Genomic DNA, 12,714 nt, shown 5'->3' on the forward strand with positions numbered 1-12,714 from the left:
TAGATGATATTACTTTTTACCAGACTCAAAATTCTGGGTTCATTTGTGCTGCTATTGCTGGACATTAAGCTCAGTTAAACAAAGTTTCAAGGTCAGGGCAATTAGTCTATGATATTATCTGGATCTTAACTGGAAAATTTCTGGACAATAGTGGATACTGCCAAGACAGCAATGATTGACCATAAGAGAGAGTGATATAAAAATGGTAATCTAGGGGCGCCTGGGTGGCGCAGTCGGTTAAGCGTCCGACTTCAGCCAGGTCACGATTTCGCGGTCCGTGAGTTCGAGCCCCGCGTCGGGCTCTGGGCTGATGGCTCAGAGCCTGGAGCCTGTTTCCGATTCTGTGTCTCCCTCTCTCTCTGCCCCTCCCCTGTTCATGCTCTGTCTCTCTCTGTCCCAAAAAATAAATAAATGTTGAAAAAAAAAATTAAAAAAAAAATGGTAATCTAGTAAACACTCCTGGACCATCGAGGCAAAGGTTTTAAAGAGATCAAAGAGTGTGTTTATCCAAAAACAGGCTTAGACTCAATAAGTAGACTAATGGGCTCTTTTCCTAGAACATTATGGCCAGGTAGTGGGATAAGTAGCTCAACAGACCCACTACTTATGGTAATGGATCCTTTGATTAATACAGGTGCTATGCTTCTGTTTTTCCCGGTGATCCTTGCCAAGAATCAGAGTGCTCCACCAACTATTACCAAGACATTATGGCTTTCAAAAATAAATAAGACAATGGGTTTTTTCAGGCCTCATGTACCCACAGTGGGGGAGGCAGGGAGGGAATGTGAAGACTTCTGCTCTCATCATAGTTCAGTGGAGATGTGCAGGAAACTTTCATTTCTGGGCCTTTGAGATACTGGTGCATAGAAAACAATGATCTCCACAACGTTTGACACCAAGATGAGGTGGAAACCAATAATGTTCATTGGCTTGGGGTCCAAAGCCACCACTAATGGGAAACTTACTCAAAATTCCACGATGATGTGTCCACTCAGGCCACCTCAAAACTCTACCCCCACTACTAAATGTATTGTCAGTATAGAAGTATTATCTACATGAATGTCTACTTGATTTCACCCTAACCCTTGGTAGAAATTGCCACTTTAGCAAGACAGGTGGAAGACTGTGAAACTACCCAACTATTAGCATCTAGTACCTTGTTTCTCAAAAACATCCACCAGGGGAAACAAAATAAATAACTGCCCTTATTGATGAGCTTAATGAAGCAAAAATTCTTCCTGTGACTGCTTATCCATTAAATAACTCAATATACCTTAGGTATATGTCCTTGTGTGCATAGAGACTCCAGTGATTATTCATAGCTTGGTGATGTAGTACTGAGGCACTAGTTGCATCCAATATTATGACTGTCATGGAAGTTAATATCCATAGTGAAGGAATTTGGTGTTCTGTAATAGACAGTACAGATACCCTATCCAGAAACTTTGTACACATAGATGATCAAGATAAATTTGTCATATGTGGCTTGGATTGCAACCCACCACTAATATTCTTTCACAAGGCTCCATAAATCCTCCAACTATCTGTGTCAATAAACAGTTATGACCTAGAAATGTTCTAAACTCAGAGAGACCACTAGGCTTCCATTCTATTAATACATCCAAGTGGACCCAGACAAGGGCACAACTTAACAAGGACCAGACATCCTATAGACCTACATGTGGCAACATAGCTGGACCATTAAAACAAACAAGGCACAGTTACCAAGTACCTAATAGAAATTCCTGGGCATAATCTGTAAGCAGCACAATGTCTCAACCCAGAGAACAAGACTACCAATCTTTGGCCCATTCTGCTTCAACGAATGAAAATGAGGCATAACTACTGGCAGAAATATTTGGCTACTTGCACTCTCATATTCTCCATGTGGGGGTTTTGATGACATTCATCTATTAGGTTACCTCAAAGGTCCCTCCTTTTAGTGGGGCCACAGCCAAGAGAATGTATTTGAAGCCTTCCAACAGGACTCATAGGGTGCCTTTCCTCTAGGCTCCTCTGATCATTTGCTATGTGACTCACAGTTCTCAGTAACATCTCTGTTTACCAATTAGAGTTGTGGTAGAAGGCCTCTACCACAGGTCAGAAACATCTACCACATCCTGCTGAAAGGCTTGCATCTTTGCAAGAAAATTACTGGCCCATAATTGGCCTTGGTGTCTGAGTGTAGAACTTGTGATTGTGAAATAATATTACAACCAGAAATACCAATGAAAGTTATGAAAAATTTGACTTTTGTTCTCTAATTATCTTAGGGTATTTACAATTAAGGTCAAAGGAACTACAAATGTCCCATAAAATATGATCTCAAACATATACTCATGAACCAAAGGGAAAAAATATTCTACTGAATTTAATTAAAATAATTTAAAGTTATCTTTAATTGTACTTACTAATGTTTCTTTCCTCTTTGGATGTTCTCTGTTTCTTTACTTGCATTTGTGTTTTTGATATTGAATCTTGGTTTTCATCAAGCACAAGATTTCCATCTGGTACTTCAAACTGAGCTACATAAAGAGACACATTTAGTTGAATAAATATAGAAACAGATCTGTTGTGAAACCCCTAACTTTCAAGTTTATAACAAGTATAAAGCAGAATTTATCCTCATTTCTATAAAGTTATAAATAAATTGCCATAATGTCAGATCTGACATGAAAATAGGAGAATTTTAATATATATGTATTAAAACTATCTCATAACTTCATTAATAATCCTTGGCATCAAATGTACTTTATGTTAATCTCTGTTAGGCATTTTATGCTTAAGTTAAAATTTAATCATAGGACAAGACATCAGCAAGATGGAGGACTAGTAAGGTCCAGGCCTTCATTCCCCGCCAAAAACACTGAGTTAGCAACAGTGTACAAACCAAAACACCTTTTAGAGAACTATAAAAACCAGTTTGAAGCTGCTTTGCCCAAGTGAATTACTTACCAAGAAAAACTACACCAAAAAGAATAACGAGGATTATGGCATTTTGCCCACTTTAGATGCACCCTTTCCCTGGTGCGGCATGCCACAATCACAGGGAAGCCTCCCAATTTCCAGCTTCTCTCTTGGGATGAAAAGAAAAAGGTGGAACTTGTACCTAACTTTGTGGAAAATCTGGGAGCACCTGAGTTACTGGTTTCTATCTTGCCTGACTTGAAACACTGATGGAAACAGCTGCATAGATAAATACCAGGTTGGAAGCTGCTGAAAACAAAGGTGAGTACCATGGCACATTAGAGGTATAGGATGTATGTAATTCTGCACATGACAGAGGAGCAAGAGATTACAGGAAGAAAAATACTACAGGAACCAAAACCAAAAACTCCTGAGAAGAAATAGGGGAGACCCTCTTAGGGAAATTATGAGAGTTAAAAGCAGCCATGAATAAAAGAGCATACATGAGCCCAGAGAATACACATTCCCCAGAAAAGGTTTGAGAAGTCTCAGAACCTCTCTGCAAGGCTGATTTGTCAAAGTATTTCCCTGCATGAAGCCAGTTTGTAAATGCTGAGAGAGATGCTGTGCTTTCAAAATCATAAATCTCAACAAAAAATGACAAGACATACCACAACAAACAAACAACAACAAAAACATGCCTTAATGAAATAAGGAATATGATGCCTGAATAAAATTTAAATAGCAGCATTATCAACAACAGCCAAATTACAGAAAGAGCCCAAATGTCCATCGACTGATGAATGGATAAAGATTATGTGGTATGTGTATATATAATATTCCGTCATATATATATATATATATATATATATATATATATATATTATAATATATATAACATATATATGGAATACACATGTATTATAATGGAATAATAATGGAATATATATGCATATATATAATGCATATATGCATATATATGCATATATATAATGGAATATTACTCAACCATAAAAAAGAATGAAATCTTGCCATTTCAATGACATGGATGGAGGCTAGAGAATATTATGCTAAATGAAATAAGTCAGTCAAAGAAAGACAAATACCATATGATTTCAGTCATATGTAAAATTTAAGAAACACAAAAAATACACATAGGGAATAAAAGAGAGGAAAATCAAGAAACAGAGTCTTAACCATAGAGAACAAACCAGAGGGTTACCAGAGGGGAAGTGAGTAGGGGGAAGATGTATTAAATAGATGATGGGGATTAAGAAGTATATTTGTTGTGATGAGCACCAGGTGTTGTATGTAAATGTTGAATCACTAAATCTACACATAAAACTAATATTACATTTAATGTTAACTAACTAGAATTTAAACAAAAACTTGGAAAAAATATCAACAAAGGTATAGAAACTGTTTTTTAAAATTCTGGAGCTGAGCAATACAGTAACTGAATTGAAAAATTCACTAAAGGTGTTCAATAACAAATTTTCTCAGGAAGAAAAAGAATAGAAACCTGGAAGACAAGTCACTTGAAATTTCTGGAGTAAGGAGAAAAAAAAGGTGAAGAAACCATAGAGGATTTACCAGACACTATCAAGTTGACCAAGATACACAATATAGAAATCCCAGAGTGGAAGAGAGGGAATAAGGAGCAGAGACTTTATTTGAAGAAATAATGACCAAAAAAATCCCAAATTTGAGAAAAGAAATGTATGTACAAATTCAACCAGCTGAATGAACTCTAACTAGGAAAAACCCAAAAGACCAACACTGAAACACATTACAAACTGTTAAAAGACAAACACATGAAAAGATGCTCAACGTCATGCATCATCAGGGAAATACAAATCAAAACCACACTCAGATACCACCTCACGCCAGTCAGAATGACTAAAATGAACAAATCAGGAGACTATAGATGCTGGAGAGGATGTGGAGAAATGGGAACCGTCTTGCACTGTTGGTGGGAATGCAAACTGGTGCAGCCACTCTGGAAAACAGTGTGGAGGTTCCTCAAAAAATTAAAAATAGATCTACCCTATGACCCAGCAATAGCACTGCTAGGAATTTACCCAAGGGATGCAGGAGTGCTGATGCATAGGGGCACTTGTACCCCAATGTTTATAGCAGCACTGTCAACAATGGCCAAATTATGAAAAGAGCCTAAATGTCCATCAACTGATGAATGGATAAAGAAATTGTGGTTTATATACACAATGGAATACTATATGGCAATGAGAAAGAATGAAATATGTAGCAACGTGGATGGAACTGGAGAGTGTTATGCTAAGTGAAATAGGTCATACAGAGAAAGACAGATACCATATGTTTTCACTCTTATGTGGATCCTGAGAAACTTAACAGAATACCATGGGGGAGGGAAAGGAAAAAAAAAGTTAGAGAAGGAGGGAGCCAAAACATAAGAGACTCTTAAAAACTGAGAACAAACTGAGCGTTGATGGGGGATGGGGGATGGGTACTGAGGAGGGCACCTGTTGGGATGAGCACTGGGTGTTGTATGGAAACAAATTTGACATAAATTTCATATAAAAAAAGACAAACACCAAGAGAGAATCTTAAAAGCAGCCAAAGAAAAACAATTTGCTACATACAAGGAAGCCTCTATAACTTTACACCAGTAGATTTCTCAGCAAGAACCTTGTAGGCCAGAAGACATTGGGATAACATATTAAAAGTGCCAAAAGAAAATACTGTCAACCAAGCATACTATATTTGGCAAAACTGTCCTTCAAAAATGAAGGGAAAATTAAGACTTACCCAGATAGCAAAAGCTGAGGAAGTTCCTAGCGCTAGACCTACCCAAACAGAAATGCTAAAGGGAAGTATTTCAAGTTTAAATGAGAGGACATTAAATGGCACCACAAAGGTATATAATAATATATTTTTGTGTTTAAGGTAAATGTATGGACAAATGAAGACACCTATGTTATTTAAATTTGGATGCATAACTTTTAATTCTTATATAGAATTTAGAAAAAAGCATAAAAATAACTATAAATCTATGCTAATGGGCACACAATATTTAAAGATGTTATTTGTGGGGCGCCTGGGTGGCGCAGTCGGTTAAGCATCCGACTTCAGCCAGGTCACGATCTCGCTGTCCGTGAGTTCGAGCCCCGTCAGGCTCTGGGCTGATGGCTCAGAGCCTGGAGCCTGTTTCTGATTCTGTGTCTCCCTCTCTCTCTGCCCCTCCCCTGTTCATGCTCTGTCTCTCTCGGTCCCAAAAATAAATAAACGTTGAAAAAAAAATAAAAAAAAAAAAAGATGTAATTTGTGATATCAATAAATAAAGTCAGGGGAGGAACATTAAAGGAGAACAGTTGTATGACTGAAGTATGTATGTGATTAAAATAAATTGTTTTAACTTTATGATGTTCAATGTAATCCATGGTAACCACAAATAAAACATTTATAGAATATACATGTTATATAATGAATGTTCATATCCTCCCAAACTCAGTGTTGAAGCCCTAACCCCAATGTGATGCTTTGTAGATAGGGCTTAGGAAAGTAATTAAGGTTAGTGATAAGTCAAAGGTAAAGTCTTCATCTAACAGCATTAACATCTTAATACGAAAAGACACCAGAGAGTGTGCACATATGCATGCTTGTGCCCTCTCACTCTTTCCATGTGTGCACAAAGAAAAGATTATATGAGTACACAGAAAATGGTGGACACTCCTGAGCCAAGAGAAGAGGTGAATAAAATCTATCTTACCAGCACCTTGATCTTGGACTTCCTCCTCCAGAACAGTAAGAAATAAGTCACTTTTTTAAGTGACCCTGTCTATGGTATTTAGTTATGGCAGCCTGAACAGACTCATACAGTACACAAAAGGAAATTAGAAAGAAAGCAAAGCCTGTCATTACAAAAAAAAAGTTAATCAGATACAAAGGAAGACAGTAAGATAGGAAAAGAGAAGCAAAAATATGCATGATACAGAAAACAGTTAACAAAATGGCAATAGTGTCTTTCCCTATCCAATTGTATACCATCTAACTGAATAGCCTAAAATAAATGAATTTTTAGAAAAACACAACCTACCAAAGTAAATGGGTTAAACTTCCAAATCGAAAGATACAGAGTAGATGAATGTATAAAAACAAACTAAAACAAACCAAGACTCACATATATGGTGTCCATAAAAGGCTGTAGATCTAAGAGTGAAAGTGAAAGCATGGAAACAGATATTCCATGTAAATGGTAACCAAAAGAGAGCAGAGGTGGCTATACTATTAACAGGCAAATGAGACTTTTAGTCAAAAACTATTACAAAAGAGAGGTGCCTGGGTGGCTCCGTCGGTTGGGCATCCAGGATCAGGATCAGGTCATGATCTCACAGTTCATGGGTTCAAGCCCTGCGTCGGGCTCTGTGCTAACAACTCAGAGCCTGGAGCCTGCTTCAGATTCTGTGTCTCCCTCTCTCTCTGCCCCTCTGCCACTCATTCTCTGTCTGTCTCTCTCTCTCTCAAAAATAAACATTAAAAAAAAACTATTACAAAAGACAAATTAAGACATCTGATAATAAAAAGTTAATTCTTCAAGAATAATAACAATAATAAATATCTATGCACAATACATGAAACTTCTAAATGTATGAAGCAAACATTAATCAGAATGTATAAAAAATAGGAAATAAAACGAAAATTGTAGTACACTTCAATACCCCACTTTCAAATAATGGAAAGAACAATAAGGAAATCAGAGTACTTGAAAAACACTACAGACAAGTTGGACATTACAGATATATGTAGAAATCTCCAACAATAGCAGAATACACACTTTTCTCAAGTGTACAGGGAACATTCTCCAGGATAGACCACGTTGGCCACAGGTAAGTCTTAACAAAATTTGAAAGACTGAAATCATGCAAAGTAACTTTTCTGATCACAATGAAAAGAAACTAAAAATCAACAGTAGCAGAAACACTGAGAAATCCACACATATATTGAAAATTTTAAATACATTCTTAAAAAACCAAGGGGTCAAAAAAAACAAAAACAAAAACAAAAACAAAAAACCAAGGGGTCAAAGCAGAAATCATAAGGAAAATTAGAAAATACCTTGAGATAAATGAAAATGAAAACCTAACATCCAAAATGTATGCAATGTAGTGGAAGTAGTTTCAAAGGCAAATTTATAACTGTGAACACTTACATTAAAAAGTAAGAGGGGAGCCTGGGTAGGTCAGTCAGTTAAGTGTCCAACTCTTGGTGTCACCTCAGGTCATGATCTATCACAGGTGGTGAGTTTGAGCCCCACATCCAGCCCCACATCCAGCCTCGCATCCAGCCCCACATCAGGCTCCTCACTTGTCAGTGCCTGGGATTCTCTCTCTACCTCTCTCTCTGCCTCTCCCCTGCTAGCTCTCTCTGTCTCTCAAAATAAATAAATAAACTTAAAAAAAGGAAGAAACATCCCCGCCAAAAAAACAATCTAGCTTCACACCTCAATGAACTAGCAAAAGAAGAAAAAAACAATCCAGAGCTATCAGAATAAAGGAAATAATAAATATTGGAGCAGAGATAATGAAATGGAGAATAGGAAAACAATAAAGAAAATCAATGAAACCAAGAATTGGTTCGTTGAAAAAATAAAAAAAAAATTGAAACATATAGCTAGATTAGCTAGGATGAAAAGGAACAAGATTCAAATAATTATATAAAAAATGAAAGAAGGTATATTACAACTGATACCACAAGAATAAAAAGGATTATAAGAGAACATTACAAACAATTCCATGCCAAGAACTACACAACATACCATCTGAATCATGAATAAACAGAAAATCCAAAACAAGTAGTATAAGTAGTAAACAGATTAAATCAGTAATCAAAAACCTCCCAACAAATTAAAGACCAGGATCAGATAGCTCCACTGGAGAATTCTACCACGTATTTAAAGATAATTTAGCACCTATCCTCCTCAAACTGATCCAAATAACTGAATGAAAGACAACACTTCCAAACTCATGTTATTAGGCTAGCACTATCTTATACCAAAGTCAGACAAACACACTACATGAAAAGAAACTTACAGGCCAGTATCCCTGATAAACATACATAAAAAATCCTTAACAATATACTAGCAAACAGAATTCAAGAGCTTGTGGAAAGGATTAAACTCAGAGCTAAGTGGGACTTTTTTCCTGAAATGCAAGGATGAATCAATATATGAAAATCAATTAATGTCATGTGCTAATATTAACAGCATTAAAACACACAAACACATGCACACACACACGACCATCTCAACTGAAGCAGAAACAGCATGTGAAAAAATTCAACATCCTCTCATTATTAAAGTAAAAGACCAAACATTTTTCCTCTGAGATAAGAAAAAAGGAAAGATGAACATTCACTATTTCTATTCAACAGTACTAGAAGTCCTAACCATAGAAGTTGAGTGAGTGAGTGAATAAATAAATAAATAAATACATACATACATACATACATAAATAAATAAATAAAATTTATACAGAAAGAAGTAAAATTATTTCTGTTCACAGATAACAGGATCTTTATACATAGAAAATCCTAAAGGGTTATATAAAATGTATTAGAATTAATGAATGAATTCAACAAAAGTTCAGGATACAAAATCACGGTACAAAAACTGTACATTTCTATACCTTATCAATGTAAAATATGAAAAGTAAACTAAAAAGAAAAATAAGCCCATCAACAATAATAAAATAAGTAGGAATAAATTTAACCAAGGAGGCAAAATATATGTACACTGAAAACTATAAAACACTACTGAAAAAATTAAAGACAACACAAATAAATGGAAGACATCTTATGTTTATGGATTAGATAAATTAATATTGTTAAAACATTAGTACTGCCTAAGGCAATCTATAGATACAGTGTAATCCCTAAAAAAATTTTATGTGCATTTTTTGTCGAGATAGAAATTTAAAAATTCATCCTAAAATTTATACAGAATCGCAAAGAAATAATAACAAACTTAGAGGTCTAACATTTCCTAATTTTAAAACTTATTACAAAGCAAAAGTAATCAAAATAGTTTGCTCGTGGCATAAAGATACATAGACAAATAGAATAGAGACAGGAAAATTGTAGCAGAGTAGGAGGACCCTAGGCTCACCTCATCCCATAAATACAACTAGGAAATTATGAAATCATCCTAAGTGCCACATAAATTGGCCTAAGACTAACAGAACAAACTCCAAAACTAGAGGGGTAGAAGAAGCCACATGAAAAGGTAGGAAGTGCAGACATGTGATCTAAGGGCAAAATGGTTCCTAGGGGCTGCTGCAGAAGAGAGATAGCCATGCTTACAGAGAAGGGTTGAGAGAGAGAGAGAGAAGCACACAGGGAAATGCACAAAGAGAACCTGTCCCCATGGCCATTGGGTTGGAAAACAAAAGGCTGAATTTCATGAGTTCTTGCCATCAGGAAGGTTTAAAGTCTGGAGTATTAAAGGTCAGTGGGTTTGCCTGGGATAGACCCTGGAGAGCACTGTGCTGCTCTTAGAGAGAAGGCAGGCAAAAACTGGAAGGCATACAGCATGGATATAGAGATTTGAAGAGTGCCTGGGAGTACCCAGTAGGGAGATTATTTGCTCCTCTCAAAGCATGTCCCTGAGAGGCAGAATTCGCAGAGATACCACTCTAGGAACAAAGGAGCTATGCTGTGCCATTTCCCTCCCCACCGCTCTGGATAAACACAGAGCCACCTGCAGGAAGCAGTGCAATGCAGACAAAATCTGCCTAACTTCCTTACAATAAGCACCATCCTACCACACTTCATTGTAATTGCCCTCTCAGTCATGCTTACCTCAGTCCCCAACAAGACCAGCACAAACCCCTGCCCACTCCATTTCTCCCAACTGCAGAGTTTCACAGGGCCTCAGTTCCAGTGGAGGTAATGACAGGTCTCATTTCACAAACAGACAAGAGCATGCCTGGTTAAAACTCACCACTTTCAGGCCAGGTGCCAAACACTGCCCACAGCAGGCAAGGAGAACCTCTGCAGATAACTTGCCTGAAGGATAGAGCAGCCAAAACACAACACCAGAGAACACACAACATGCACTGTAGGCACTCCCTGAAGTGTGAGGCCCTGGGCACTACATGACCTCTTCTTCATAAGGCCAGTATTTTCAGGAGCAGAAGATATAACTGGCTTTTCCAACACAGAGAACAGGCATAAATTTAGATAAAAATTTAGAGAAAATGAGAAGACATGGGAATTTATACTAAATGAAAGAACAAGATAAGGCCACGTCCAGAGATCTAAGTAAAACAGATATAATAACATGTCTAATGCAGATTTTAGAGCAATTATCATAAAGGGGACACTTGGCTGGCTCAGGCAGTAAAGTATGTGAATCTGATCTCAGGATCATGAGTTTGAATCCCATGTGGAGGGTAGAGATCACTTTAAAAATAAAAAATAGGAGGAGGAGGGGCCAACATGGCAGAGAAGTAGGAGGATCCAAAGTCCCTCCTCTCTAAAAGTAGAGTTGAGGCCAAAGGACTATGAACTCCAAGAGTCTGGGTGGCAAAGTGATGGAGATGCTTCTAGGGACCCACCAGGACAATCTGATGGGCCATAGGTTCATGATTGCAAACTGGGAGGGATAAAATGAACAAAGGGGAGGGATCCCCTTCTGTGGAGAGACAAAGGGGAGATAAAGAGAGGCTGGGGAAATGTAGGATGGTATCTGGACAAGAGAAAAACATGGACTGGGACAGAGAAAGATCCAATCTCTAACTGCAAGGCTCTCTTTGGACTGGGGCTGGCTGTCCTGTTCTCGCACGTGGGGAGAAGGGGCGCCAGCCCCAGGCTCTGTAACTAGTTCAGAGATTCAGTCTGCAGTGGGAGAAAGCAATCCCCTCCCTGGAGTATTGTGGGAAGAAGGCATATATCCACTCAAAGGAGCAGCACTTCCCCAAAACATGGGCAGATAGAGTAAGAACCTTAAAGACATCAGGGTTTAAGTCACAGCCGAGCACCAGGGAGGTGCAGGAGATGGTGGAAAGGGACAATTGCATGCAGGCCACTGTGAGCCAGCAGAATAGCTCTTCCCTGGAACTAGGACAAATGGAGCAGGAATCTTTAAGACATCGGGGATTAAATCCCAGCCAAGTTCCAGGGAGGCATGGGAGTCATGGAGTGGGACAAACCACCTCGTTTGTGACTGTTGCACAGTGAAGATGGCTTGTACAGAGTGGTTGAGGACACCTGGTCCACGGAGAAGAGACTGGAGCATCACCATTTTTCTCCCCATCACCAACAAGGCTGGGCTTCAGGAAATGGATAGGGGGCCCACAGGAGAGGCAGGACCTGCCTACACCAAATCACTCTGCCCCATGCCTGATGACTGTTTATCTACAAGAGCGAGATTGACACTGACAAACCAGATATCCCCTAGTCCAGACCAGCACTGTTGCACTGCCTTATTTAATCCTCAGACAATTCTTATTATATATATGTAGTCAACCCTCCGTTTCTTGTTCTTATCTCTTCTTTCCTCTAGACTGGTTACACTGGTTGTTTGTTTAAGCAGACATATGTAATCTATTCTCTTGATACATGTTCTACACCTCCTTCCTTATTTTCCTTTCTCTCTTTCTGGATTAAGCCCTATAGTTTCTCTGTCTGGTAAATTTTATTTTCTTTTCTTTTCCCCAGCCCCTGTCATTTCTCTCTTTGTATAGGATAAGGCCTCTTCCAGCAGCACTTCCTGAACCCTGTTGTTTACTTGTAGCTGGTGTTTCTGGTTTTTGTTTTGTTTTGTTTTGTTTT

The 12,714-nt window shown here is 38.0% G+C and overlaps 1 protein-coding gene across 1 annotated transcript in view; it reads right to left on the reverse strand.

Annotated features, from left to right (window-relative positions):
• LOC112867579 (uncharacterized) overlaps nucleotides 1–12,714 on the reverse strand; it is a 208,164-nt gene that overhangs the window by 67,822 nt on the left and 127,628 nt on the right. The window contains exon 4 of the mRNA XM_086715140.1: nucleotides 2,412–2,525. Within this exon, the coding sequence (XP_086571266.1) occupies nucleotides 2,412–2,457 (46 nt within the window). The 5' untranslated portion in view covers nucleotides 2,458–2,525. The remainder of the gene's footprint in view (nucleotides 1–2,411; nucleotides 2,526–12,714) is intronic.

The sequence above is a fragment of the Puma concolor genome, chromosome B4 (genome assembly GCF_028749965.1).
Source record: "Puma concolor isolate L17-30 chromosome B4, mPumCon1.1.hap2, whole genome shotgun sequence".
NCBI lineage: Eukaryota > Metazoa > Chordata > Mammalia > Carnivora > Felidae > Puma > Puma concolor.